We start from the raw sequence: 26,505 nt of genomic DNA, 5'->3' as shown, positions 1-26,505 counted from the left end.
AATTTGTTAACTAAAAAAAGTCTCAAAACCAAGTGTAGATAAGATTCAATAAAACTCCCTCCTATTAAATCAGAGGAAAAATGGTTTTGACTTCAAGAAGCACAAACAATCTGTTTCTGCTAGATCGTAAGGCTTACTGATTTTTATTGTTTATTGTTATGAGGAGAAAAATAACTTGTTTCTCATCAGTACTTACTGGTGCATTAAAGTTTTTATTGTCCTAAATTTAAGGGGAGGAGATGTGAATCATTTCTATTTAGGACAGTCTTGGGAAACAGATCTTTCCATCCTGCAAAATCTGAATGTCCTCTACAACTATGTTGATATGAAATGTGTGTTTTCCTATCTCTCTTCTGAAATGTATATTTCTATACATTTTATGCAACAAGCAGCATCATTCTTATTCCTTACTCTGCACAGAGTGAAAATGTCAAAAGTTACATGTGAATTAATTATATTCAATAAAGCAGTTGCCTGTTAGAAAATGAAAACATGCTATGTTTTAAAGACCTTAACATAAGCTTGATATTTTTAAATGCAAAGAAAAACTTGGCACATAGTTTATTGCTTCTCCGGCATTCCACATACCATGATGACTTATTAAAAAGCCTTTTACAGCTGCACTGTGTAATGTACATTTCCTATCCAATCTAGAACATTGAGTCATAATGGTTATTTTTACTGTATTGGGATAACAGGCTTCTGTTGGAGAAAAACAGCAGTAGAGCTGACCATGTTTGTTCTACTACAGAACTTGAGAAACAGCCTATACTGCTGTTCTCCCTTAATTTTTGTACAGACTCTACCAAAAAAAAAAGGAACTTTTGACATGTCCACTCTCCCTTGTCCCATTCAAGTTACATGAATAAAAAAGGCAACTGGCTTGCCCAGATGCTTCACCCTCTTATTTTGTATGTTAAATTAATAAAATGTCTTTTTATAATGTATATTTAAGATTTGTAATAAAAATGAAAACATGATTTCACACAAAGAATAGGTAAGTTTGTAATTACAATGGAACTTTAACGTGCATCCACAATACTATGTTCTTCTATGTCTTTCCCCTCCCAAGCCATACACAAACAGTTCTACTCTTCACTCTGTTTCACATGGAGCTTCAACAGCCAGTTGTGGTATCTAATATGCTACTGTTTCACTTGTGATGCTCTGTGTTTTAAAAAGTATCGAACTGCAACCCATACATAAACAGAAAGCTCTTTCTAACTAATAAAAAGGGAAAATGTGAATGTAATACAAGAGAAAATTTAGACATTTTACTCCTTCAGCTGTATCCAACAAATGACACAGTGGACTACATGTGAATAGGCTTTCTGCCTCTTAAGAATGATCAAAAGATGTCATTTCTCATTAGAACATCCTGAACTGTATATTTTTTACACTATCCTCAACACCCACCACTAAAACTGCCTGTGTTTTTCCATAATGTCTATCTAGTTTGTGTTTCAGTGCACATCCTTACCAAGATGCTAAAGCCACAGTGGAAATGCAGTTAAATCTGCTGACAGCAATAAGAAAACATTGAGCATGCCTTGTTGCAGAGAACTTCATTATCACTTACAAAAACAGTAAAGGAAATGTAAGGAAAAATGCAACCTGACAGTTTCTTTCTCCATACATTACATTATGCCCTGATGTCAGTGCTGACTGTCATTCTTGCTTGAGCCCAAACTAAAGATTACTTACAGCTTTCACCTAAACAAGAGATCACTCTAGTTATGGCTAGGGTGTTTCAGTTTGCAAAATGACAAAGAATTCAAAAACTTAATAAATTAAGTATCTGTTCAGACAACAGAACACATGATTTATCTAAGGTCCAAGCCCTGAAAATCCAGTGACAAAATCCATCAGTATCCAATAAACTGCAAGAACATATCTAACATTGGGGGGTTTTTTTTAACATTGAAAATGGTGTCAAAGCTCTACAGCAATGCTGATATGCACCTGGGGTTATGCCCATGAATGTTCTGCAGCAAGATTTGTTTTCATTTTTTTCTTTTTTTTTTGCAAAGCAGTATCAGCAAACAGAAGCAATTGCACCATAAACATGAGTAACCTCTAAATTATCCATAATTATATTAATGAAAAGTTCCTTGAAGTCCCTTAGTTACCTTCAAATGACATAGTTTTAATAATTAGCTTATCATACTAAGCTGATTTCTCAGCAGCTTCAGTCTCCTGTTCAGACAATTTCTCTTCTGACAGTACTGTCATCCACGGGGACACGGAGCGTGTGATGGTTTGTTTGGCCAGGTTGTAGTGATTTATGACTGTGTAAAATTTCCCTCGAGCGCTGGAGTCTTGTTCAGAGTAGTAGTTTTCCAACCCAGCTGGAATGCACTGATTATTCTGAAAAGAAAATCCATTGCTTAGATTTCAGATACAGCCCCCCCAAACACATGAAGCAGGTTAGGGTTTTTTTCTCCTTTTCCTTTTAGCCTAAGCCAACAGTCACTTTGTGTGAGTCAAGATGCAACATACAGCAATTAACTACAGTGTTGTCCTGCTGTGTTCAAAATGTTCTTCCCTGCAACCCTCAAACTACTCATGCATTTGCCAGGAAGAACAATCTGGGTTTATATGCCAGAATTATTAACATACAAGATATGTGCTTGCCTAAAATTCTTCTTAAAAGTATTCAGTCTTCAGTTCCAGCCACATTTTGCTGTTTATTTCTGCCCGCCAAATTCCAACTGTTTGGTTTACAACAACAGCTGTCTGTATCCTACTGTTAGATTAACTTCAGGCAATTTACCCTGGTGTTTGCAGTCTGAGGGGCAGAAATTAATACAAATATATTTGTGCCAAGGTATGAACAGTTTTACAGCCCAGTAGCTAACACACAGAGGCAAAACACTGTGGGTAGCCAAGCGTATGTGCAAGTGTGTACACACATGCAAAATACTTCACTCCTGATTGTCAGAAAGATGTAGCCAACAGCAGGCTTTTAAAAAGCTCTCTGGAGCTGTGAGACTACATTATTTCATTTCTCAGGAGTGTAAGAACACTAAATAGAACCTGCTAGATGCTTAGAGCTTTGGAAAGTGAAATAGATAATTTAGAGAGTAAAATACAAAGTAGGATCCAAATTTTGCTGTCATCTTAAAAGCCAAACTAAATGTGTCTGTGCAGTGTGTTTGTCTCAAGTATAGTCCAGCAACTGTTCCAGTGATGGTGCAGGAAGAGCCTGTGGAGCAGCTCATTGCACCAAAGGAAAAAATGATTTGGACGTGTACTGTGACCCCCCCCCCCCCCAGGTTTTGGCCCAGAAGGTTTTGGGGTCTCTCTGCAGGTCCTCTTGCCACACTGGCCAGTCCAGGCGGTCTTGCCTTATACTTCAATGTGTTAGGGCAGTCACCTGAGCAATTGAATTGACTCTTTGTAAGCTAGAAGTAGCTGGAGCTTGAGGAAAAATGCATTCAGTCATTTCTACTCTGGCTGTTTTAAAAAGAAATAGAATATTCAGTCTTCCTGCTTCCAGCACCAGAGGACTAAAATTTATACTACTACAGCACAGCAGCTTTGAACTGCCACTGTTCTCCTACTCAGCAAACAAAATTTTATACTGGGAATTTCTCAGCAGAAAAACAGAGGCAGAAATTCAGTGGGTTTTAGGACCCGATGCTGCCTTAAAAGTGCCCACATTTAATTCTGAGTTGACTTTTGTCTATGTAAAAAAAAAAAAAAAAAGGCATAAATAAGCACCAGTAACAACAGTTTCAAATGGGTTTAAGTCATAAAGCAAAAGATGGGTGAAGACCCAGCAGACAGTCTTGGCTTAATACAAATTCTGCTTCCTAAAAAGGCTAGCATGAAAAAAATCATCAAAAGATATGAATGAAGAAAGGAATACTTGTAAAAACAAGAGGCCCACAGCTAGTCTTAGAACCTGCCTGCCCCGATGACGTCAATCATGTGGCACGTGATGGCTCAAAGATGCCTCGCTGTCACAAAACCAACAGCCCTCCCACAGAGTTCAGCACCTCACTGGCTCGAACTCCGGGTGTGACAGAAACCTCAAAGTGTGTCAGACTTACACGAGTGCCCAGAGTTACCACAGCCACCCTGGTTCCCTTTATTGGTGATCTTTTGTCAAGGCAGCCGCTGGGGCAAGTCTCCCTCACAGTTTTGTTGAAGTAGCAGCACAAAGCAGACAGGATTTAACCCTGGCTGAACAGCACCGGTGTCCATTCAGCACTGTAAGTCAACAGAGGCTTTCCCATGCTCATAATCATTTATTTGCCAGCTGCAAGACTGGGACCTAGATTTATAAAAACATAATCCAGGAACATGGAATGGAGCTATTTCATACGCATATTCGTATACTTTTTCTGGAAGTATTATCCATGTTTTATCTGGGATAACTGACACTACTTCTGATGTGATAAAATGACTGAGAAGTACATAGACAGACATATTTGTAGTGATTATTTCACCCAGTCACAGGATGTAATCACAATTCTAAATATTTAAGATGGGGAAAGGAACACAATCCATTGAACTAATGAAATCTGCCAAGGAAATTCAAGCAAATATAATTATTAGAGCTGAAGACAAGCCAAGATTACTGACAGTCTGAAAAAAAGCCACAGAATCTTGCGTTGCCTTCAGAAGCTATTTGCTTTGTAGTAGGCAAAAATGACTCAGTAATGTCGGGGGAGGGGGATTTTGGGGGGTCGAGGGGACTTGTAGTCACAAACATGCAAAATATCTGACAGAAGAGCCTAAAGAAACACACATCAGTTTCCCTTGACTGTGTTTTTGCTCCCAGGATTTCATGCTTCTAGAAGAAATGGGAAAACCTCTCCTTTTACTCCTTGCCCCTTGTGTGCTGCCCAAGGACAGCCCCTTGGCTTAGTTCCCAGTCAAGGCAAGCCATGCAGCACTCAGTGACTGGGTGATGGGAACTGCTGCTGAGTCTTACCCTACCACTTGCCTGAGACTTTCAGCTATGTAGAACATTTATTTCCATCCTTTTTATTTGTTTCTGTGGTTCCCATGTGAGAGAAGTAAGGAAGGCCATGAGGAGAAACTGGGATGCTCTGGAGTGACCTGCCAGTCTTTTCTTTTTTTCACAATCCTTCTATTTTGGAAATTAGTTACAGGTTATGGCCTTGGATACCAGAGAAAACCATGGTTGCCAGCCTGTATCTGGCTGAATTAAGACTATTCCTTTTGTTCTTTGACATGAAGACCCCAGTGGTATTCACTTATAAATAGTATCTTCTGTCACGTTAACTTTGCTGGGTCAGTAATTCCCAATTTAACATTTAATTGATGGTGCGGTCTTCAATGCACTGAAATGACTTTGCTGTACTGTCCACAAGTCTGATAGAACACAGGTGCTTTGGCAACAAAAGCTGAAGGGTAACAGATAGGGTACAGAACATACTGAAGCCCTGGGGAAATTGCTCAGGATGTGAGTGCACTCAGGTTTTTGCAGTGAGTCTCACCAATAGGTTCTGGTGAGTGCTCCAGAGAGCCAATCTGCACAGAAATAAGACTGCAGTACAAAGGAAAATGAGCACCTTTTTAAGCACACCTTCATGCCCTGGAGGCGTAGTACAGCAGAAACCTTTGGAACTGCTCCATGTATGAGAGCATCAAAGCAGAGAAGAGTGAGTCTGACTCAGAGCTGTGGTTAGCTCAGCCTTTATGCAGAGATTCCTGCAGTACCAGGCTTCCTGAGGCAGGCACACCTTTGGCCTTAAGCAGGAAATCACCTCAGCATCTGAAACCTGGGAACATCCAGGCCAGAGAATGTTGTTCAGTCCACCTGAAGCATGAAGCCAGTCCACAGAGATACTGGTCACAAGGTGACAGACTTCATGTTTCCTAGGACATCTGTGGCAAGCTATGCCATCACCTATCATGGACTCTCCCCAAAAGCGATGCAAAGTCATCTTAACAATGGTAGTTTTCAGGCCTTGTGTCATTTGCCAACATCCTTATCCTGTAGAACTCTTTTAAAAAAGGGGTTACATGACCAAAGATGCTGTGTTTCCTGGCATTATGCCATGAAGCAGCTGGAAACAAAACATCATCTCCAAGAAAACCACCAGGAGAGTAACCATGATGCAGCCCTGTGTATGTGCTGCACCTTAAAAACAGAGCCTGAGCTATGGGGACATTCTGCCTAACTTCTGTCCCAACACACAACCTGAAAGAGAGAAACACAACCAGACCCTCTTCACAGGGCAACTGAAATATAGTGTTCTTTCCTTAAATACTTGTGACACTGGCAAGAAAAGCCAAAAGAAGCCAGAAAGCTGCAACTCAGAGGAGAGAACATCATGGTGTGAAAGGAGGCAGAAGCAGGAGACTTGCTAGACTTACACAGGAACACGTAACTGGCCGTTCCTGTCAAGTCAGGATCACATCAAGACAGGCTTGAAAGGAACATACAGTCCATATTCCAAACTGCTCAATGCCAAGAGAAAGCTTAGGGGGAAAAAAATGCCTGTTGTCCCCTGAGACATGAACACAGAGGGGTTTCAGTGCCTGAGACAACACAAAAAGCCAACAGCAGAACCAAAATTGGATCTTCTAAGTCACAGCCAAGTATTGTAACCACAGTATCGTTTGCCCTTGAACAAACGGAAAGGAGTAACCAACTGAATGCTTGAACCTAAATTAATCCAGAAGGGCTTCACTGATTGTAATTTTGGACTAGATTCTTGTAAGATATTTATGTGCCTGAAGTGACAGATAAAATCTTGAACAGCATTGTTGAGGAGTGCTGAGGCAGCCATCCCTTTCTTAAGTCCTTTTGAAGTTCATACTGGGTACCCATTTGATTCATTACATGACTAAATATTATTAAAAAATTAAAGAAAAGAATGCCATTATCACTGCTACTTTTCTTACCTAATTACAGCCAAGTTCAACTCTGCTAAATTTACAACTGGGAAATCAGTGTTACTTTTCTGACTTTCAGCCCAGGCCATAGCAAAAGAGCCAGCACTACCATCTCACACAAATGAAGTGAGCCCAGCCTCCCTTTTGGTTAAAACCAGTATTTTTTCCAATAAATGTGTTTTCCCTTTTTTGGCATCACTTTTGGCAGTAGAGCTCGGAGGTCACTGTTCTAGAACAAGAAGTTCTTCCTACAAAAATAACCCTGAAGTAACTCTACTACTCTTAATGAGAACATCACTCTACTGTTTCTTTGACACGTATTCCAGATTTTTTTTCTCCACATTTTATCAGTTTCTTATTTTCTAAGATACAGTAATTTGGAGGAACGTGCAACATTAAACCATATGACCCATAAATGAGGGCTTTGTCCAGACAACTGCAGGTGAAGTAAGTCTGAAAGACACCAGTGTTTGGACTTTTGCTGTATTTTCAATGTTTTAAGCATTAGCAAATAGCACTATTAATATTGTGCAATGGTACAACCTCAATTATAAATTACCAAGAAAGAGTATAGCAGGAAGCACACTAACCTATGAAAAGAAACACCAAATCTGTGCAACACAGCATGACTTAATCAAGGTTATGCCTAAAACAACACAGAATATTACATGCTTTACTGTTTTTCTAGAATGGGTATGCGATTTACCTTGAAAACAAATCCTTCTGGACAGGTATGATCATACTTGTAAACCTTGTAGACTACCAGAAATACAACACATGTTAAGAATGCAAGGGCAAAAAGGACCAGCACAGTTACCTGTAAAGAAAAATAAAACATGCTTATGTTAGTAACACAGTGCTTATTCTATTGCTGCTTGTTACTGCAGGCAGCAGAAGTCAGCTGGGAATGCACTTTTACAGTAAAATCAAGCAAAGGATAAAACCAGCTGCTTAATTATTGAGGGAGAACAGGGAAGCAGCACATAAGTGCTTCTACCCTGCCCTTCTCAGAGAAGAAAGAGGATCACCTGGTCAGTGGCCCGTTGCCTCTGTACTGCAAGGCTTTTTTGACTGCATTTCTGTTTAAGTCCCACAAGGCCAGGACACACCAAGGTAGCTTGTGTCTGCTGTTTTTTCAGCATGTGGATGATGTAAGTCTAAGTCTAGGTAATGTCAGCTGATAAGCATGTTTGTTTTCCCTGTGCCTGTCCAAGAATGCAGTCAGGTGATAGTAAGTTAGCACAGGTGCCATCCAGAGGTGACTCTTGCACAGCATGGAGAAAGTAATGTCTGCCCTCTCTTGTTAGGATCAGAGTTTGTTGCACCTGCTCTGAACTTAGGGATAGTTGCACCAGCATTCTGCATTCTTGGTTGCTCAATGCTCCTTAATTTATAGGTTGACAGAGTACTGCTTCATCACACAGAGACTGCACAGGAGTAGTTCACTGCCAGATCCATAAGGGATACACCATGTTCAACACTGGACTGGCCCTCAGGAGCTGTATGGCACCTCTTCCCCCAGTGCTCATAGAGAAGCCATTGCAGACAGCCTTGCCTGGCTTTTCACCATGTCCTTCAGTACCTCTCTGGCCCTGAACTTGGGCTGTGGAGAAGTCCAAGACACACCTTAAGACAAATCTGAAATCTGTGTATCAAGCTAACCCTTCCTAGGTACAAACTCTGAGCAGCTGGAGACCAGCAGCCTTCTGGTGTGACACAAGACAGAATTATCTTTAGAATTACATCACCCACTGGTGAGAGGAAGCACAAAATTTTGTCCAGCACTTACAGTGCAAACCTCTCTAATTCAGACCCATTTTTGTGGAAGGTATGAGCTGAGCAAATAGCATTCATTACCTGGGAGAGTATCCCAGATGTGTTTGTATTATTCTAAAACTACTGATAGACAAATAAGTAGGTCATGGAGATAACACAGTAAGAGTGATTGAGATGAATTTTCTTTTTGGCAAGTTAGAAAGAAGCAGGCATGTCCTACAGCATAAGAAACAGTAATAAACAGAAACAAGATTATATGATTCATTTTTTAAAACAAAGCATAATATGATCTAAATTTTAAAGTAAGATGAGTAAACCAGCTACACAGACCTCCTGAAAAAGCATAGTTCTAAGAGAAAAGAGAACTAACTAAGGCATAACGGGGTCAATTAATTGAAACAAGAATAATCTGGTATTTGAAAAAGCAAAAACAACAAAAAATTGTAGCTTTGCCTATTGGTAAAAACAACCACCACATATCCCCTTTATGATAAACATCTGAACTAACAGAGTTTGCAACACTGCAAACTGTGTGTGGCAGTGGTATTAGGACATTTCAGGACTACAATAAACTTAAGGGACTTCTCATCCTCTGAAAGCAAATTTCATCATGGGCAGACAACAGCAAGTGCTATATTTCCTGGCTGAAACAAGGTTTAGGAGTATTGTGTGTTGCTGAATCCAAGGATTTACTAAAGATTTTTGACAGAAAGAAAATAAGCAAAAAAAAGGAAGGCTGGAGTAGAGGCAAGGAGAACTGCAGATCAAAAAGTAATTTAGCAGGAGAAATGGAGATATTAATGTAACAATGCCAGTTGAAATGAGACTTGGAGCAAAGGACCTTTCTGGTTAATAGCAACATGTTCAGTTTCTCAACAGTCTCTGGATTACAAAAGAAAAAGGAATCATATTCTTAATTACCCTCTGAAAACTTCAAATTGACAAGAATTTTCATATCTAATTAGTCTTTTTCCAAGTTTGTTACTTGTTTGCATACACAAAAGTTAACATGGATAGCTCACTCTGTCTTGCCAACCTTGTATGCTTACATCTCCCATGCCCACTATGTCCTGCATGAATCCAAGAGACAAAGTACATTTTCACCTTCCTTTCTGGTCATTCCCTGTGGCCCAGTTTAATAACAACCAACATAACACACACACATATCCCCATTCCTGGTGCAGCTATGCCCTAGCTCAGCCCTTCTGATAGGTTTTTAATCAGGCTTCTGGCTCCACACAGCCTTCAGCAAAGGCTGCTCTCTTTAGGTGCACAGGCCTGTGACATGGAGCACGGACATCAGGCAGAACAATTGCTATGGCACAGATCAACCCAGCTCATATTTGTCTCCACCACAGATAGGAGCTAAGAGTTTAAAATGTTTTGAAAAATATTCTCAAGTCTCAAAGTATTTTAACCTATTTCCTGGCCCTTCTACTAGCAGCCAGTAGTAGAATTGTAACATTATTTCCCAGCTGTAACCATTCTGATATATAGATGAGGTCTCAGGAATATACTGAGACAACATACTAAGAAGCTATTTTGTAACTGAGACTAAATACTAAGACATTAAGGAAAAACTGTATTTCTACAATCACTGCAGGATCACTTTTCAAAGCTTCAAAACTGTTCTGAGAAGTAACTGTTTTTTAAAAGAAGATAAAAAGCCCAGTGTTGTGTTGATTGCTGGAGCCTGGCAGGTTGCAGAGCCACAGCCGCAGGCGTGACTTGCTGAGACCTGTTTTCAGTGACACTGTGGAGCTGTGAGTTCTCACTGCTTGTACAAGTTCCTCCATTGCCACACAGGAAGTCATGGGAAGCATTCTCAGGGGTCCTGCTTCAAAAATCTCACAGAATTTTTCTCTCTCACTTACTGTATTTCCTAATGTTACTAATTTTGGTATTACCATGTAAATTTTTACTCTCATTATCTCCAGTGATTCGCAATCACGCTCCAGTTGCAAATCCCTAATCAAGTAAGATCTTGTCTCCTTCCTATTAGGAGAGAAGCTCCCTTCTTTACCATCCTTCAGGATAGAAGTAACTTCTATTTAAAGACAGTTGCAGCTGCAAATGGCACAGATGGAATCTAGTGATGGATTTCTTTGCAAGGTGATTGCCATCACCAGTTAACCCAGCCCACATCTCCCTTTTAAGTTGAAAATCCTTCCCTTTTTACTAATAGCCATTTTTCTCCACTTCATAATAACCCACCACTGATAGTCCACAATGGCCATATCCCCATGTTCACTTCTGAACCTGAGGCAGTCAGCTTCTCTCCCCTAACACAGTGCAGCCTCTGTGCTTCACCTTCTGAGCCCTGTCCTCCCAGATGCTTTTCAGAAATAAAAGGATAGGAAACAACAAGCTGCTCTTCAGACCACAAGCAACCCCAAAGCTGCCATTTTATTGCTTTCTTCCACAGCAACTTTGCACACTTGCTATAAACTAAAGTTATTCTCTTCCTCCTACCAACACACTACTCAGAATTTGCCCTATTCCTCAGGCAGGAGTGGATGCAGTGCATGCATGAGCACCACTTCCCTTCTTCTGGAAGGAAATCTTGAATCTCCTTTTTGTGGTAGCCAGCTGGCAGTGCAGGACCCCACACAGTGCAAGCAGAAGTCTTGTGAATTACTGTGGTCATTCACTGCCATGTACATCCTGCATAACTCCAAGGTGACTGTCACACCTCAAGAGCAATGGGCTTTTAAAATACTTTTCTTGAAATAACTATATGATAGGACAAATAACCATTTCTTTTACCTAGGAATTCAAAGTGTGATTTTGCTTTCATCTTGAGTGTGACATTTAAAGTTAGTTTTAAGGGGATCTGGCAGCAAAATGAAGTGAACAGAGAAGATGACAAGAAATTATGTATGTGGCAGATTTTTGAATAGATTTTAAGTGAAGAGCAGAAGAAGGACAACATCTAGCCAGAAGCCATTAGAGTAATCAAAATGAGAAATGACTAATGAATGAACTAAGCACACCCACAGCAAAAAACCTGTCTTCAGACTCTGTAAGCAGTTAACTGAACAAATGAAACTCACCATATCTGACAACTACACTAGCATGTGAACAGCTTGTGATAAGGCCTTTACCATAAGATCTAGCAGATCCTCCCCATCAGTCCATGCTACTTTGCCTCGGCTGTGAAACACTGCAAGCTGCATTTTCTCTGCCTGGCTTCTGCAATCTCCTCCTTCCTCACTCCACTAATGTTTATTTGGACTACCTTTTTCATCCAGCTGGATAATACTACAGCAGAATTCATCAATTGCACCAACAGTGCCTGCTTCCTTCACACCCTTTCCTGGCCATGTTTCAAGGCATGCACAAGTCTACCCTCTTTGCTTCTCTCAGCTCCATCCACCTTGCTATTTTATCCTACTGTCCCACTAAAGCCTGGGTATCATCCATTTCTCCTCCTTCACCTCTACTTGTCTAATGCCTCCTCTTGCCTGAAGTTCTTTCATTAAGCCACTCATACTGTGCTGCTCTGCACCACGCCTTCCTCCATGCTTTTCCTTCCATCAGCACACAAACCCCTATAGAAGCATTCCTCTTATTAGAAGTGGAACTAAAGTGGAACTAACAAGATATGCCATGATTTTCACTGCTCAGTCACTGGCACTTGGTCACATCTCATCTCTGCTCTACATCTATGCATTATCTATTTCAGCTGCAGCTTCCTGGGACACAACTTTCATTTCTGATCTCTCTGTAAAGTGCAAGGCACAGACTTGCTGCCAGCACTGAACAAGAAGAGTGGAAACACGCTTATAGAGCACCTTTCATATGAAGTGATTTATAGCCAATTAATGCTTTGCTCACCAGTAAAATGCAGAGACCTCTGGGGTGAAATACAGCAACTCTGTGCAACCACTTAGGACAGGAAACTAAGATTATTGCTATCCAATTTAAACTACAAGAGAATTTTAGGCAGATGGCCTGTAATTACAATAGATTGTGTCTGGCTACATCCCACAGACAAAAATTCGTAGAACATTGCATTGACTTTCCTGCTAATGGCCGTGACCTCCATTTCACCTCTCTCCACTAAAATTTTGCATCTCCAGCTACACAATGCCCTCTACCAGCACATTAGAGAGCACAAAAATCAGCTTTGCACTTACCACTGCTTTTGCAAAATTATGTCCTTGTTTGCTATTACCTCAGCCTGTCCCTGGAAGTTTAAATGAAAAACATGTCTAAAACAACACACTCAAGGATTAAGAAAAGTTCACCTTGTGGGAAATGGCAATGTGAAAGAAAAAAGGAACATTTACATCTATACATGCAATATTTGACTCGTATTCATTTACAGAGCAATGCAAATCACGCAGAACACCCTGGTACAATGCCCTATACTTGCTGTGGGAATATACAGGATGACCAGTAACTCCAAAAGACAAGCAGATGCCTTGTTTCAGAAGAGTATTTCTAACATTACATGTCATGTTTAGCTGTATGACTAGTATCTATCTATTAAACTTTATTTCTTCACCACAACAATTCCATCAAAACTTTGTGCTCAAAGAGGATGATAGTTTTGGGGCAGCTTGTACAGAAAAAGCAGGACAAATCCAAACACTGTCCTTCTCAAATAGAAATGACAAAGAGGAGGAGAGAACTGCCTTGGATGCTTACCTGGAGATGACTGGGAGTAGCAGCAAAAAAGGCAGGCAGATTCATGAGGACAGTAACAGAAAAGAAGCTACAGATCCAGAGCTTATTAACAGTGACAGTGCAAGACAACAGGACCAGTCTGCAAGGGAATTGATTAATGAAACCTGAGGGACACAGTGTTAGACAAAACAGGTTAACAAGGCACTGGCCTTGAGATCCTAGAACTGCAGCTTAACTCGGTTGTTCTGACAATGCTCCTGTCATCTTCCATCACAAGACACCATATATTGTGTTTCTTAACAACAGGGATCTGAGGAAGCAGTTCAAGAAACCCTGTGGCACCAAGATAAGAACCTTAGTACCTTCCCATACAAACCCAGAAGATATTACTGAGGCCAGGAAAGAGGCTGCGTAATGTTATTACAGAAGAGGAAAGGTTATTTAAGTGATACATCTGGAGAGATCCAAAACATCTTCTCTGTCACCAGTGTGACTGGTTCTGTTCCAGTAAAAGGATTTCTAATGGAGACAGTGGCAGAGGACACCTGACTTATAGCAGGGGAACTGTGTTAAGCATCCACTTTACTTAAATCTTCCAGCTCTGACTATAAAATTCCTTTCAATCAAAAATTTAGCAGGAGGATTGTCAATGTCATATCAGAGAATGTCAAACATAAAAAAAAGGAAAAATGACAGTTGCCATGCAGTGCCTTTATACTTACATCAATTATTTTAAAATAAGTTACATTGAAAGAACCACCTCCTTTTTCTTATTTGAAGTAGTAATGAAAAAATTCAAAGCCTGCCAAAGACTTATACTCGTGAGCAACTTTAATCTTGTGAGTGGTTCCACTGGAGGAACAGAACTACTAATGACAGTTAAGTACCTGTCACTCTTCAGCACTAAGTGACAGACACAGAATATACTTAAGGAAGTGATACCTGTACAGGAATCAGTTGACATCTCAGGCTCTTAAGAGACTTTTAAAGTGGGAGCAAAGAGCTACTCAACACACAAAGTAATCACACAGCAACAAAGAGAGAACTGTTTTCCTTGTTTCTGATTATTTTTGCAGCAATAATAATCACTGGCATTACTAGGAAGAGGTACAAAAGTGTTGAGGCAGAAGCATGTTTGAAGGATGCCCCTTTTAAGATAGAAAAAGCCCTGAACAGTTAGATGTATGTTGCTTACATTTTTGCAGTCTTAAAGTGACCAGGAAAAACTGCGAGAACTGATCCTGAAGTTCCAATTCCTCTCCCATAACCTCATGTAGACATTTCAACAGCTGCTTGCTACCTGACAGTACACGGTTTGCACGGTCTTAGCACAGAGATAAGCTTGAGGCTTTGGCTCTGCAGTTAGATGGATGTAGAGATGTCAAGGATAAAGTCAGAAGAACTGAACTGCTTTTGAACAGAAGGAAAAGGCTGAAGGCATATCACAGCTTGGGTTGATTTAAGGGCTTGAAATTTATTATGAAAAATCAGCGTTTGCTTTCAAAACACCTCTAAATGTTCTTTATTGAGGTTTTCTCAAAGACAGAAAAAAATGCTTTGATACAACAGATTTTTTAAAATGGGTGTGGTTGTACACAACTGCCAGCTGTAGCCCAATCAATTGGTGCTGGAGTAGACATCCCACTACAAAATCCAACTGGACATCATAAAAACACTGCTCTGTCAATGGGGGAGGCAAAAGTTTGGCCTTGGGTAATTCATACCATCAATTTTCTTCTGCCCTAACTTCCTTCTATGTCCTGAATCACAAGGCTCCTTTGAAGTTACATTTCCAGCCTTGTGTTACTCTGTATAGTGGACAATTTACAAGAGAGAAAAATCTGCCTTGTTCAAAGTTGCTTTCCAGATGTGAAGAACCAACTCCCCACATAAGCCTACACTGTTAAAAGAACAAAAGCAAGACTTCTGTTTCTATATGGGAAATAATCTCCAGTGAAAAATCACATCTTCCTTGGTGTGGTTAGTGCCATAAAAATAAATTAAGACAACAGGGTTCTCAGAATTAGGAAATCTTCACATTCTTCTGAGATTCTGATTTGAATTCAGAATGTGGTTTCATAGAGGAAAATTATACTTGCAGTTTTCTTTGTAAACATTCTCAGCTCTGTTATAACAACTGTGGTAATGTGAATTGAATGCAGAAAAATACATTTTATAATTGATTATTCACCAGGTGCTAAAACACCAAATGATCTACATGACATAGGCCCATGCTGGAGCGACTTCATTTGTTGTAATGTGTAACTTCTCAAGAACAGCTTTAGATGATCTGCACTGCTGAATCCGAAAAATACAATCTGCTTTGTCATTATTTAAGAAGTACATCCTAGAATACACATGTGAATTACTTGTAAATATGACTAACTTGCTTTATTTTTAGCACAACATTTGGGCTGTGTCTTGTGGCAAGCTTGTGCATCAGTGATGTACAACACTGAAGTCATTAAAACAGCATCTGAAAGTTTTTTCATGAACACAAGCCAAAGTCAATATCTCACCAGTTAAATAATGCATTTCATAATTATAGCAAATATTTAATTTTCAAACAAATATCTTTTTGCTCTCTCAGAATCAACAGCAGAAGTTAACATGATGGTTCACAATTAATAAGGACCCAGGAGAAAACCTCACACAATCAGTACTTTTCATCTACAAATTTATGAAATGTTATCAATTATTCATGTCATATTTACTACTGGGAGTGGTGAATACGACAATCATCCCTGCTGGAGAACTAGTCAGTTTTCTTTAAAATGCTGCAAGCAGTGTAATTCAATTCTAAAATTGTTACATAGAGATTAAGGGACACTTTTAGGACCTGAATGTTCTGCATGAACATTGTTTTCAATTAACTGAACCACAATTTTCCTAATTGATCAATCCCCACACTCTTCTTTAGAAACCTAGACTTACAGCCACAATGTGAATCACCCTGCAATTCCCAAGAGATACTAAATCTTACAGAAACCTCTCTCTGATGCAGTAGTTACCTAGCAGCAAAACCTAGCAACCCTGTAGTATGAGATTAATCCCAGAGCGATCATCATAAAGTAATATCTAAAAGATATTTCACTTAAGTATGCCATCCAAAGGTATATAAAAATGCAATGCAAAAATCCTCAGGCTTTTAACTGTTCAGCTATACAAATTAGAAAAGACTACCCACCAGCACGACAAGCTATTTATTTGTTTTCAGCAGAGTCTCATTTGCTCAGCTCTCCCAACAAAGACAGAAAAACCCCCCAGATTTACAAAAGGATGCACAAACCTTTTAGATGTGACTAAGATACTCAAAACCTTTCCTCAGCTACAATTTAATGTTCCAGCAATGAAATCCATTAGGCCCTACTGCTAAACCCTAAGTGCAAAATTCTTCAGGTATAGGCTCTGCTCAGCTGCCTGGAACCAAAGTCCTAGCAGGGCACTCAAACTAAAAACTGCCTCTCCTTTCTCTTCTACAACACAGTAAGCATTTTCCAATCACCTTAGTGTGACCAGGACTGCACAAAGACAGCCAGACATAAGCTCTCCTTGTTCTGAGCTGTCCATTTGCATTTACCAAACCCTCACCTGAGAGGAAGGGGATTACTCTCAAGCACTGCTACTATGGAGCCAGGAGGATAGAGAATGTTAGTCAGAATGTAGCATTTTCCCTGAGGGATGGGACATCCTTGCCCCAAATCAAGGAATAGGAAAACCTGGAACTAGGTTTCCTACCTCCTTAGTAAAACCCTACCACACCCCATAACATCTCTTCTTGGCTGTCTGGGGTGGTTCCCCACACAGCTGACTGGGAACCTATGTGCTTCACTGGATGGCTGAAGGCTCCACCAGGTGAATGGCACTTAAAACGTTTGTCATAGCAACACTCTGCAAAGTTCCTTTCCAAACACAATGTAATCCCTCCTGGAGCCTTCATTTTGTTTCTTTAGCATGCTCTGATTCCACTGTGAGCTGCACATTCACTTCTGAAGGTCAGCTTGGGCCTGGGCAGCTTTTAGAGCACTGCTCAGGCACAACAGGACCAAAATCTCGGGGTGTGCCCTAAAACTCCTATCATGCAGACAGAGTTTAGAACTGTGCAACAGAAAGAAAATCAACACCTTAACTGAAGCTCTGTATTTTCCCCTCATACTAAATGTTAGGCTTTGCAAAGGTATTTGCACTTGTGCATTAAAGAGTGTGGTTGCCTACTGCTTAAAAAATGCTTTGGCATCCTTGGGTAAGATGCCAAATTAAAAGCACCTAAAAGCTGCAGCCTTCCTTTGTTAAAAGAACAGAAGAGCATGAGCTGAAGTACCAACTTTCCTGGTTTGCTTCAATTACACAGAACAAGAAAAACTATTCTCCAGTGGGAAGGGGGAAAGGTAATTCAAGCCTTGCACCAGTTAAGCTCTCAGGTTTTCCTATGGGACTAATGAAGGGACTAATAAGGGTGTGAATACTAAAGAATAAATCTGAGTCAGATTCTTGCTGAACTGCCATGTGACAGTAACAGTTGTCACCAAACCGTAAGATTAAATTGGACCAGGAAAACTGATAGGAAAGAGCTCTGGTATATATCCCTGGGCTGCCAAGTCATATATTTAACTATAAAAAATACATAATGGACTATGACAGTGCTTTTAAGAGAATGATTTGGCCACAGAGATAAATAAGAAGCCAAAAAGAAAATACATGTTCTGGTGGTTCTTGTCCTTCAACACAAACAGGAGCTTTATCCACGCCATGAGCCCTCCCTGTGTGCAGCCCACACACACCCTGGCAAGCCACATTCTGAAACCCACACACTGACAGAAACACCTTCAGAATTCATTTGCCAGTGAGGGACTACAACCAATAATGCTACAAGATTTGATTTTGCTTCTAATTGTTAAATACAGGACTATTATAACATTGAATTTATTTTTCTCATGTCCAGCTACACCCACAACAGGCACCCTGTTATAGCCAGTTCTGACTACAATCAGCAATTGATTTTAAGCACTTCTGCAAACACAACTGAGTCATTAACATCTTCAGATAGCACTGCTTACCTTAAATCTTTCTGAAACCCCCTCAGTGATGCTGATTGTGAATTCAGCTATTTTTGGAGTACGGAACTTTCCCTTCTTGCGATCAGGTTCATATTCTGTTTTTGTTTTGACCACAACCTTTAAGAAAAAGAATCAATCACAAAACTATCAACTAAAGCTGGCCACAAAACCCTTAATTATTCTTTAACTCTTATCTGCTTACAAGCACATCTATCACATCTATTTTCCTGTCCCCATTTTGTGTAATTCTTCTTTGAAAGCTCTAAATTATTACTTATTTTTTCCAGCATATCAAACATCAACTAACTTACCTCTCAAAGTGGTTTTGATGAACCTACAGGAAGACTCGTTATTCACCAGTCTCACAAAAGTTCAATTTTTTCATCTGTGGTGATACTGTGCTGTTATACTAGGCCAGGATAGATCAAATCCAAATCATGGACCTTTCCACATTGTAGTTTGAAAATAGCCACCTCCATTTGCTTCAGGAAATTCCATTACAGGGATTTCAAACTGGAGACCAACAGAAGACTATTGAAGAGTACCCAGAAAATTCTTGCAGATGAAGATGCCATGTTCTTTGATGGCAGGATTTTGAGTTAAAAAAAAAAACCTGAAATAACCCATGTACTCTAGTTGCTATTCACCATGTGATAGACTATGGCCCTTGGCACTCTTATTTTTAACATCTAATTTCTGAATTATCAGCTGCAAGCAGCAAGATGCACACGAACCCTTGTGTTAATGAGATTTCTTCAAACACCCAAGGCTCTTCAGTTTTTTCCTTGCTATGAACTACTGCCCCAAGCTGTACAATTTAGCACCTTACCTGTATTCCCAAAATATTCATTACGTCAGTTTTATCTCTAGTGTTCTCCTAGGCATTCTAATCATACAAAATTTTCACATCCCTAACCTATTTGCCTCATTTTTGTCTTCTGCATTTTTCAGAATCTTTTTCCAAGTATTGTTTTCAAGATAGGGTGCAGTTTATTGTACTGATGGTACTATTACAGTTTACTCAATTTCCTCTGTTTTTCCAAGGAATAAATATCTACTCTTTTAGAATTTTGAGAATCAAATTCTATCTTTAGCACAGCCTGTGGTATTAATAGCAAACACATGATCACAGAAAGACCTGGGTTGGAAGGGACCTTAAAGATTATCTTTAATAATCTTTATTCCAACCCCATGGCATGGGTAGGGACCCCTTCCACTAGACCAGGCTGATCAGAGCTCTGTCCAGCCTGGCCTTGAACACTTCCAGGGATGGGGCATCCTCAGCTGCTCCGGGCAACCTGTGCCAGGGCCTCCCCATCCTCACACTAGAGCTACTCTCAGTTTAAAGCCATTCCCCCTTGTCCTGTCACTACATGCCCTTGTAAATAGTCTCTCTCCATCTTTCTGCAGTTAAGACTGTGACACTTCAGGTAGCCAGACTCTGAAATTACAAGCTTTGGGTTCCTTTCTTCTCACTTCCCTGAAAGGTACCTAGAATGTGTAACTGTACCTAGACTCAGTACCATAAAGTTTATTGAACACTTTGACAGTATATTTGTTCAGGACAGAAGTTTAAAAACTACTTACCTATTTTCAGCTATAATTAGTAAGACAGTAGTTATTACCTATTTAACTTTATAGCTGCCCAACAGCATCATGGAAGTTAACTGCCTGACGATTTCTGGAATGCTTTTTAACATTTTAGCTCCCTTCCTCCCCCCTTTACGTTGCATAATCTCAGGCAACTCAAATCACATTCAGCTGACACTGAATGTACAGTTCTAACTGCTTGGTTATGTAATGTCTTCTTTTGTTTAACATATCTAAATATGAATTTAAATCACTTCATCCCTCTAATTTAGAAACTGTCAAAATCATCAAATCCTTAGCACTGTAGTCACTACTGTTCAAGAAGTTATGCTTCACTGCCATGCTGGAGCCTTGCAAGTGAATAATAAGCAGAGATATATGAAGTATGTACTCCTATTCATTATACATGAGTGTCTGCATACTTCAGAATTTTATCAGTGTGTCAATCTTTTCTTAATACTGTTTCTTTTCTTCGTATCAGTTGCTCTGCTCCTGCCTTTGAGTCTGTAGCAACCAGTAAAGAGACACTGACATGACTAACCAGTTACAGGACACCAACAGGACCAATAAATTCATGTATTTAATTTTCCCCCTCTATGTTTGCAAAAGGAAAAGAAAGCTGACATACAATTGGACAATGGAGAGTAGAAGAACCAATCAAATATTCATTTATTTAAGCTTCTAGCTTAGCTGGACATTTGCTTTCATTCAAGGCAAATGCCATCCAGGTGGGAGGAGTTCTGCCCCATTCTAGTAGGAGCAACCGGGCTGGCACAGAAACCCCTGGAATCACTAGAGAGGCTGTGCTCAGCTTAAACCTATTACCACACAGATCCCTCGTTCAGACTTCTGCTTAGCAGTGCAGGAACAGAACAAATTCCTTTGGTCATTGGTCCTTGGTAATCGGTTATATCCAGTCACCAGTTGGCAGATGTATCAGACACGGAAGACTTAACTTGTTCTAAAGCCTTAGGGTGTGATTTTGTCCTCAGTTACAAGATTTACACCCATGTAACTGAGGGCATAAAATGGACCCTCAGGCTCCTGAACAGCTGTTATGGCTTATTGCATGTATGCCTGCCAACTGGTCACCACAAACAACACAGAACAGCGTTGATGGCAATTAAAATGGAGGTCACACATTTATTTGTATTACCTACAAGCAACACTCTACTGAGGAAAATTTTACAAGTTAAAATTCTTTAAGGTAAGATTATTTGATTTTTTTTTTTTGAGGTTTGAGGAATGTATAGCTATCACTTTAACTGGAAGTAGAATTCAGCTTGTGGAAGACACAAGGCCAAAAATAAAAACTGTATGAAGGCCACAAAGCTTTTTATTACCAGATGCATGTGGGAAAGGTGCAGGTAAGAATCCTATTAAAACAGGATACTGAAAACCCTGAAAAAATCCTACTCTTGTGGGCCTCATGTGTAGTAGCACTTACTGAATTCTTTATATGTGAGAACAATAAACATATTTAAATGCTATCACATTACCTTTCCAAATCTTTAAAATTAAATCCCTAATAAACAAGGCATGTAATGAGGCATGCAGGAAGCACATTTCCCTTCCAACCTGTAAGCAGCTCACTGGACTGTCCCCTTGCAGCTACAGAGGATATCTGAATCACCTATTTGGAGGTTTTTGAACAAAATAAATTGCCAAGGAGAAAACTCAATGGCCTGTTCTCATCTCATTATTTCAGCTTGTCTGGGGTTAGCATTAGTTTCTTACTGAGGCACAGAAGGAAAATGGAAGTGCTCTCTGTTGCCCATGCCCATCTTGCAGAGAAATAAGGCAGGGTCTATTCCCCCATCAGGGGGGCATTTTTTTGACAGATAAAACTTGTATTCTTCACAGAAAATACACAACACCTTCCAGATACAAGAAAGAAAGATACTGAATAGGAAGTGATGTGACAATACAGCATAGAGAAGCTTGTATTTACATAGTATATGTTTCATACAGCAGCACTGAAATCTCTATATGCTTATTGCTAACATTTCACCCTGATTTTTAATGCAAATCACCATTACTGGATTTTCATGAGCTTAGCTGTTCAGGTTTTTTCCCCAGAGGGATCTAGCATGCCTTGAAACACCCCATATTTCTTGCCGTTTCTAAGCTGCTCGTTACCCATAACCTATTCTTTTGTTGTTTGCCCGAGATTTGGGTGTGATTCTCCAGGGTGGAAACTAAAGCCTACTGTACCTTATCAGGAGGTGGGAACTGGAGCTGATTGACATCCAGGGGTGTGATCAGGGGGATGGTGTCAAATCCATCCTCCAAAAGGGGCTGCTTTGTGCTCTTCTCGCTGAAATTATTCCCCAGTTTCACCATTCTTCCAGGATAGAGGGATTTTCTGCTGGCACACACAGGCACACACGCACAGAAATGCAAAAATATCAGAAACCAGACCTTTTCCCAGCCCTCGGGGGACCCGAAATACCTTCTGGAAAAAAGAATAAAAAATATAAAAAAAGAATACGCGTTGGCCGCTATGACTCGGTTAGGTACTGGCGTTCTAGGAAGTACGAACGATGACCAGAGCTTCTGCTATCAAAGTTTAAAAAAACCCCCAAACCACCGCGCACACAAAACAGCACCCCAAATCCCCGACACGTCAGTGTGGTGCGAGCGATGCCCGCCGGCGGGGCCCGGTGCGGCATCGCCCGCAGCCCGCGGGATGCGGAGGGCTCGGGAGCCCCACGCCCGGCGCCGCCGCTGCCCTCGCCCCCCTCCCGGGCTGCCCTCGCGGGGCAGGGGCCGCGCTCCGCCACTCACCGCCGCAGCTGCCGGCCCTGGCTCGGGGCGCGTCGTTCCGCCGCGGCCGCGCAGCGATGGCGGAGCGGGGGGCGAGGCGGCGGCTCTCCCTCCGCGGGTGGCTCTGGGCGGCCGCAGCGCCGGGGCCGTGACGCAGCCGCCGCCTGGCTGAGGCAGCTCTGGAGCAGCAGCACAAAGGGGCCCCGCGGGGACGAGCGGGCGGCGGCTCCCCCCAGCCGGCGATGGCGCAGCGGCAGCAGGTGCAGGGGGCGGCGGCCGCGGAGCCCGGGCGGGACGCGCCGCCCCCCGCGCCCCTCCCCGGGCGGGGCCGCGCCGTGCGGGGGCGGCGGCCGGGGCCGTGCGCTAACGGGGCCGGAGCCGCCCTGCCTCGCTCGGCGCTGCTTGTGCCCGGCACGGCGAGCCCCGACAGCCCCGGCGAGGGCAGCGGCGGCGGCTCGAGCGGAGAAACTGCGCTAAACGAGGCGGCGGCGGCGGCGGGGGGCCCGGCCTCGCCTTCCCCGCTGGCGGCCGCCTGAGTCAGGGCGAGCTCGCCGGCTCTGCTCCCTCCGGTCGTTCCTGCGGGGAAGGGACGAGTGTGCGGTCAGCACGGTGAGAGCCGGGCCCCGTGTCCGCTCTGCGAAGCGGGGGGATGAGAACATTGGGGCCGGCTGTCGCGTCACTCCAGGGCAAAGGCGTATTGCGGAGCCTTGCAGCCGAGAGAGAGAGAGAGGACAGCTTACAGCTCGGCTGGCTCGGGGCGGAAAAAACCCAGAGTGATTCATATTCACTGCGCTGTCTCCTATAACCCAAGGCAACCAGCATGCTCATCTGTAGTCTTGCAGGTGCATTGCTCCCCAGCCAGTGGAGGGAAAAGCGCTATGGGCGATGCAACAAGTGACTGGGATGGTAGGCAGCTCTGAGAGAGAAGAGGCAGACAGGTGCTCAGCCTAGAGCCAGTTTCACGCTTCAAAATCAACCAACCTCTTCTCACAGATGCCAGCATGAGCAGCCTCTCTGCGTGGCTTGTTCCAGTTGCCCAATGCAACGTGCGTTGTTTTCCTGAGGTCAATGGTCTGTAATGCTAGAGGCTCTTTTTGTCTGTGGCACAAAGCAAGTCGTGTCTCCAGTTATGGATCATCCTGTCTATCTCATTTATTTCTCCCATCAGTGTTCTGTCCTGAGTAAATAAAGTGTAAAATAAGCTTGTCTTACCTGAGTAACATTTCATAAATCATGCTTGCATGTGTTAAATAGAAGAAAAAGTGTTTCATTTTATGCAGAAAATTGCACCTGTGACTAGAAATGAAGGGGTTTCTCAGAAAACAAGAAACACTTGAAATATTTAATTTTGGCAAAGCCCTTGTCTTACAAGTGTTCTTGAACAGAACAGATGAATAACCCACAGATGGATGAGTGTAATCCATTCATTTGTGTGTGTGAAGCCAAAGTCATACAGAATCCAAATGACATCAGAAGTCCAAGTGATGATCAGAAGTGTATTTGACAGTATACTACAGGGAGCCAAAATAACACAGCAAATGGTTTGACAAATTGACTGACTAGGTCCTTTTATCTCCAGCTTTTGTGATTTTATATTTGAGCCCTTTTGGCTGAAGATGGTCAAAAGCTTTGGGCAATTGTATATTAAGTGTGTGCCTAAGGAGGTATCCGTATTGGATTAAGATGAATGGATGTAAATTTCCCAGCTGGCTAGTGAGGTTTTATTTTTTTAGTTATGTGAGCATGTGCACAGGTTACTCCATTTTAGTGTCTGTTGTAGAGAAAAGGAGAAATTTGAACAGCCTGTTTACAGAGTGAGTTATTTTCTTTGCCACTGTGGATTTCTTTAATGGTATCTGCCTTTTAGGAACTTATACTACCTAGTCTTACCTGGTTCTCTAGTCATACAGAAAAAAATCTTTTGGTAAGTGGCTGGACACTACAGTTGTTGCCACTCAGTACTTACACTCAGTGGCTTACATCTTTTTCATTTTAAGTGCATTTCTGTGTTTGTGTGTGCATGTACATGGACACACACAAATATCTGTGACTAATAAGTGTCTTTATTTGCCAGCTATGTAAAATGAGCACTTAAGAGGCTTTAGTTTCTGGTATCAAATAGCCAACTACAGTTTGCTACTGATGGTTTTAGAAGAAGGCAATCTGTAACAAAATTAGTAACAAAACTGGTATGCTTCCTGGTCAGAAGTTCCTGCCTTAACAAGGCAAAAAGGTGTATATTAACGTAGACATTATTTGAAAATAAATGGATTCTTCAAAACTAGCACACCTCTTTTCTCCAGGGCTCCTGCTGTAGGTCATTTTGCTATGGTTATTCAGGGGGTTTTAAATTTGGGGAAGAAACTATCCTCTATCATCTATAAAGTAATTCGAGTTCCAGGTGCTTAACAAATAAGACACATCCTTGCTGCCACTGAAGTACCATGGCCAGCAATCTTTATCTCATGTTAGTTATCTCTGAGGAAACAGATAGCTCCTTGTGGGTATGTGGGCAACAGGAAAAGCAGCCAAGGCACAGAATTGATGACCTAGTGGCTACTCTCATTAAGTCAGATCGTACCCTGATTTACTTACTGTGAAACCTTAATGGTCTCAGTGAGGTTAGAATTCACTGTGTGTACCATCAGCCTGACTATGAAAGGAGAAAATTTGCACTTTGACATCAAGCAGGTGTAGTACTTCCTAACGAACTAACTGATGGAGAAAAAAAGAAAAAAGAAGTAATGTGAAGCTTGTGTTTGCTGGCACTTGGTCTAGGAAATGATACAGAAGTCCTTTTAAAATAACAGCAGGCTCATGTCTCACAAAAGCTGGAGAAAGACCAATTGCACGGGACAGCCTACATTTTCACCTAAACCAAGAACACTTGCCAAGCCCTCATTTTGAAGCAGAAACATGAAGAATAAAGTCACAGAGTCTCTACATATGGAAATTAAGGAAATGTTGTAAACTGGTAAGTTCCATAGGGCTGGGTTTCTGATTCATCACAGGCAAAACATCTAGAAATTATGGGATTTTTTTTCCTGCAGAATGGTTTTTTCTTAAAATGAGGCTGAAATTGTGACAATTAATCTATTATTTGTGATTTTATGATGCTTTATTCAGGTTGGCCACATGTCTTTTTCTTTGTGGGTTGTAGTTTATTGACACAATCAACTGAAATAGCTCTTCTGGAGCCAATTACAATTTGTTGTGTTAGTGCAGCTGAAAACACTTCAACATGCCATGTGTCACGCTTTGTCAAGTTAATAGTTGATGTTTCCAAATCAGGATTAGGAACAGTGCTGATGCAGTGCAATGCTGCAATTGCTTGTGCAACATAAGCATTTGTGAAAGGGAACAAACTCTACTGAAGGAAAGCAGCGCTACCTATTGTTGTTTGTCAGGTGTCCCAGCAGTTTATTTACCTTAAAGCAAGTCCCTTTGGTATCTGAGGTTACTTACAATTACCAGAGAAGAAGAGCATTCTCACCAATCCTTTTTAGGAAGCCAATAATCTTCAGAAATTACATTAAACTCTTAGTCAGCAATAGGGAAACTTGGATTAAGTGAGGTACCAAAGGAGGTGCAGGAAATGCCTGGTGAAGCCAGCCAGGTAGAGCCAGCTGCATGGCTACTGGCACATGACACAACCAGGAGCTCACCTCACCAGGCTAAATGTATACTGCCCCTTTAGTCCTTCTCTCTGCCCAGAAAATCCAGACTGGGAAAGAAGTGAAGCTAAAACTTAACTTCTTCTTTAGGATTTTATTCTTGGATTTCTGTATGTGAGAGGCTTATGTGTGAA

General features: G+C 41.4%; 1 protein-coding gene across 3 annotated transcripts; it reads right to left on the bottom strand.

Annotated features, from left to right (window-relative positions):
* Positions 1–581: 581 nt before the first annotated feature.
* Positions 582–22,967, bottom strand: NSG1 (neuronal vesicle trafficking associated 1). 3 transcript variants are annotated; one of them, XM_069014456.1, is made up of 5 exons: positions 22,719–22,967; positions 22,146–22,386; positions 18,342–18,458; positions 7,583–7,693; positions 582–2,367 (listed from the first exon to the last, which is right to left on the bottom strand). In XM_069014456.1, exons 2-5 carry the CDS (start codon positions 22,272–22,274, stop codon positions 2,167–2,169), a joined length of 558 nt encoding a protein of 185 aa, XP_068870557.1. In that variant the 5' UTR covers positions 22,275–22,386; positions 22,719–22,967; the 3' UTR covers positions 582–2,166. The 3 variants fall into 3 exon arrangements, with proteins under 3 accessions (XP_068870557.1, XP_068870559.1, XP_068870558.1); XM_069014458.1 differs by having other exon boundaries at positions 22,146–22,299; XM_069014457.1 differs by having other exon boundaries at positions 22,146–22,296; positions 22,719–22,966.
* Positions 22,968–26,505: the final 3,538 nt, after the last annotated feature.

The sequence above is a fragment of the Aphelocoma coerulescens genome, chromosome 4 (assembly GCF_041296385.1).
Source record: "Aphelocoma coerulescens isolate FSJ_1873_10779 chromosome 4, UR_Acoe_1.0, whole genome shotgun sequence".
Lineage (NCBI taxonomy): Eukaryota > Metazoa > Chordata > Aves > Passeriformes > Corvidae > Aphelocoma > Aphelocoma coerulescens.
Note: the sequence above shows the minus strand (reverse complement) of the source record. Positions and strands in the feature narration are given on the sequence as shown.

What these genes read in the sequence shown, in the direction of transcription:
- NSG1 (XM_069014456.1), bottom strand. Translation starts at nt 22,274, where the DNA reads ATGGTGAAACTGGGGAATAATTTCAGCGAGAAGAGCACAAAGCAGCCC. An exon ending in AGTTCCCACCTCCTGATAAG is followed by an intron (nt 18,459 to 22,145) that starts GTACAGTAGGCT and finishes TTTTTCTTAAAG; the next exon opens with GTTGTGGTCAAAACAAAAAC. An exon ending in GGGTTTCAGAAAGATTTAAG is followed by an intron (nt 7,694 to 18,341) that starts GTAAGCAGTGCT and finishes TTTTCTTTACAG; the next exon opens with GTAACTGTGCTGGTCCTTTT.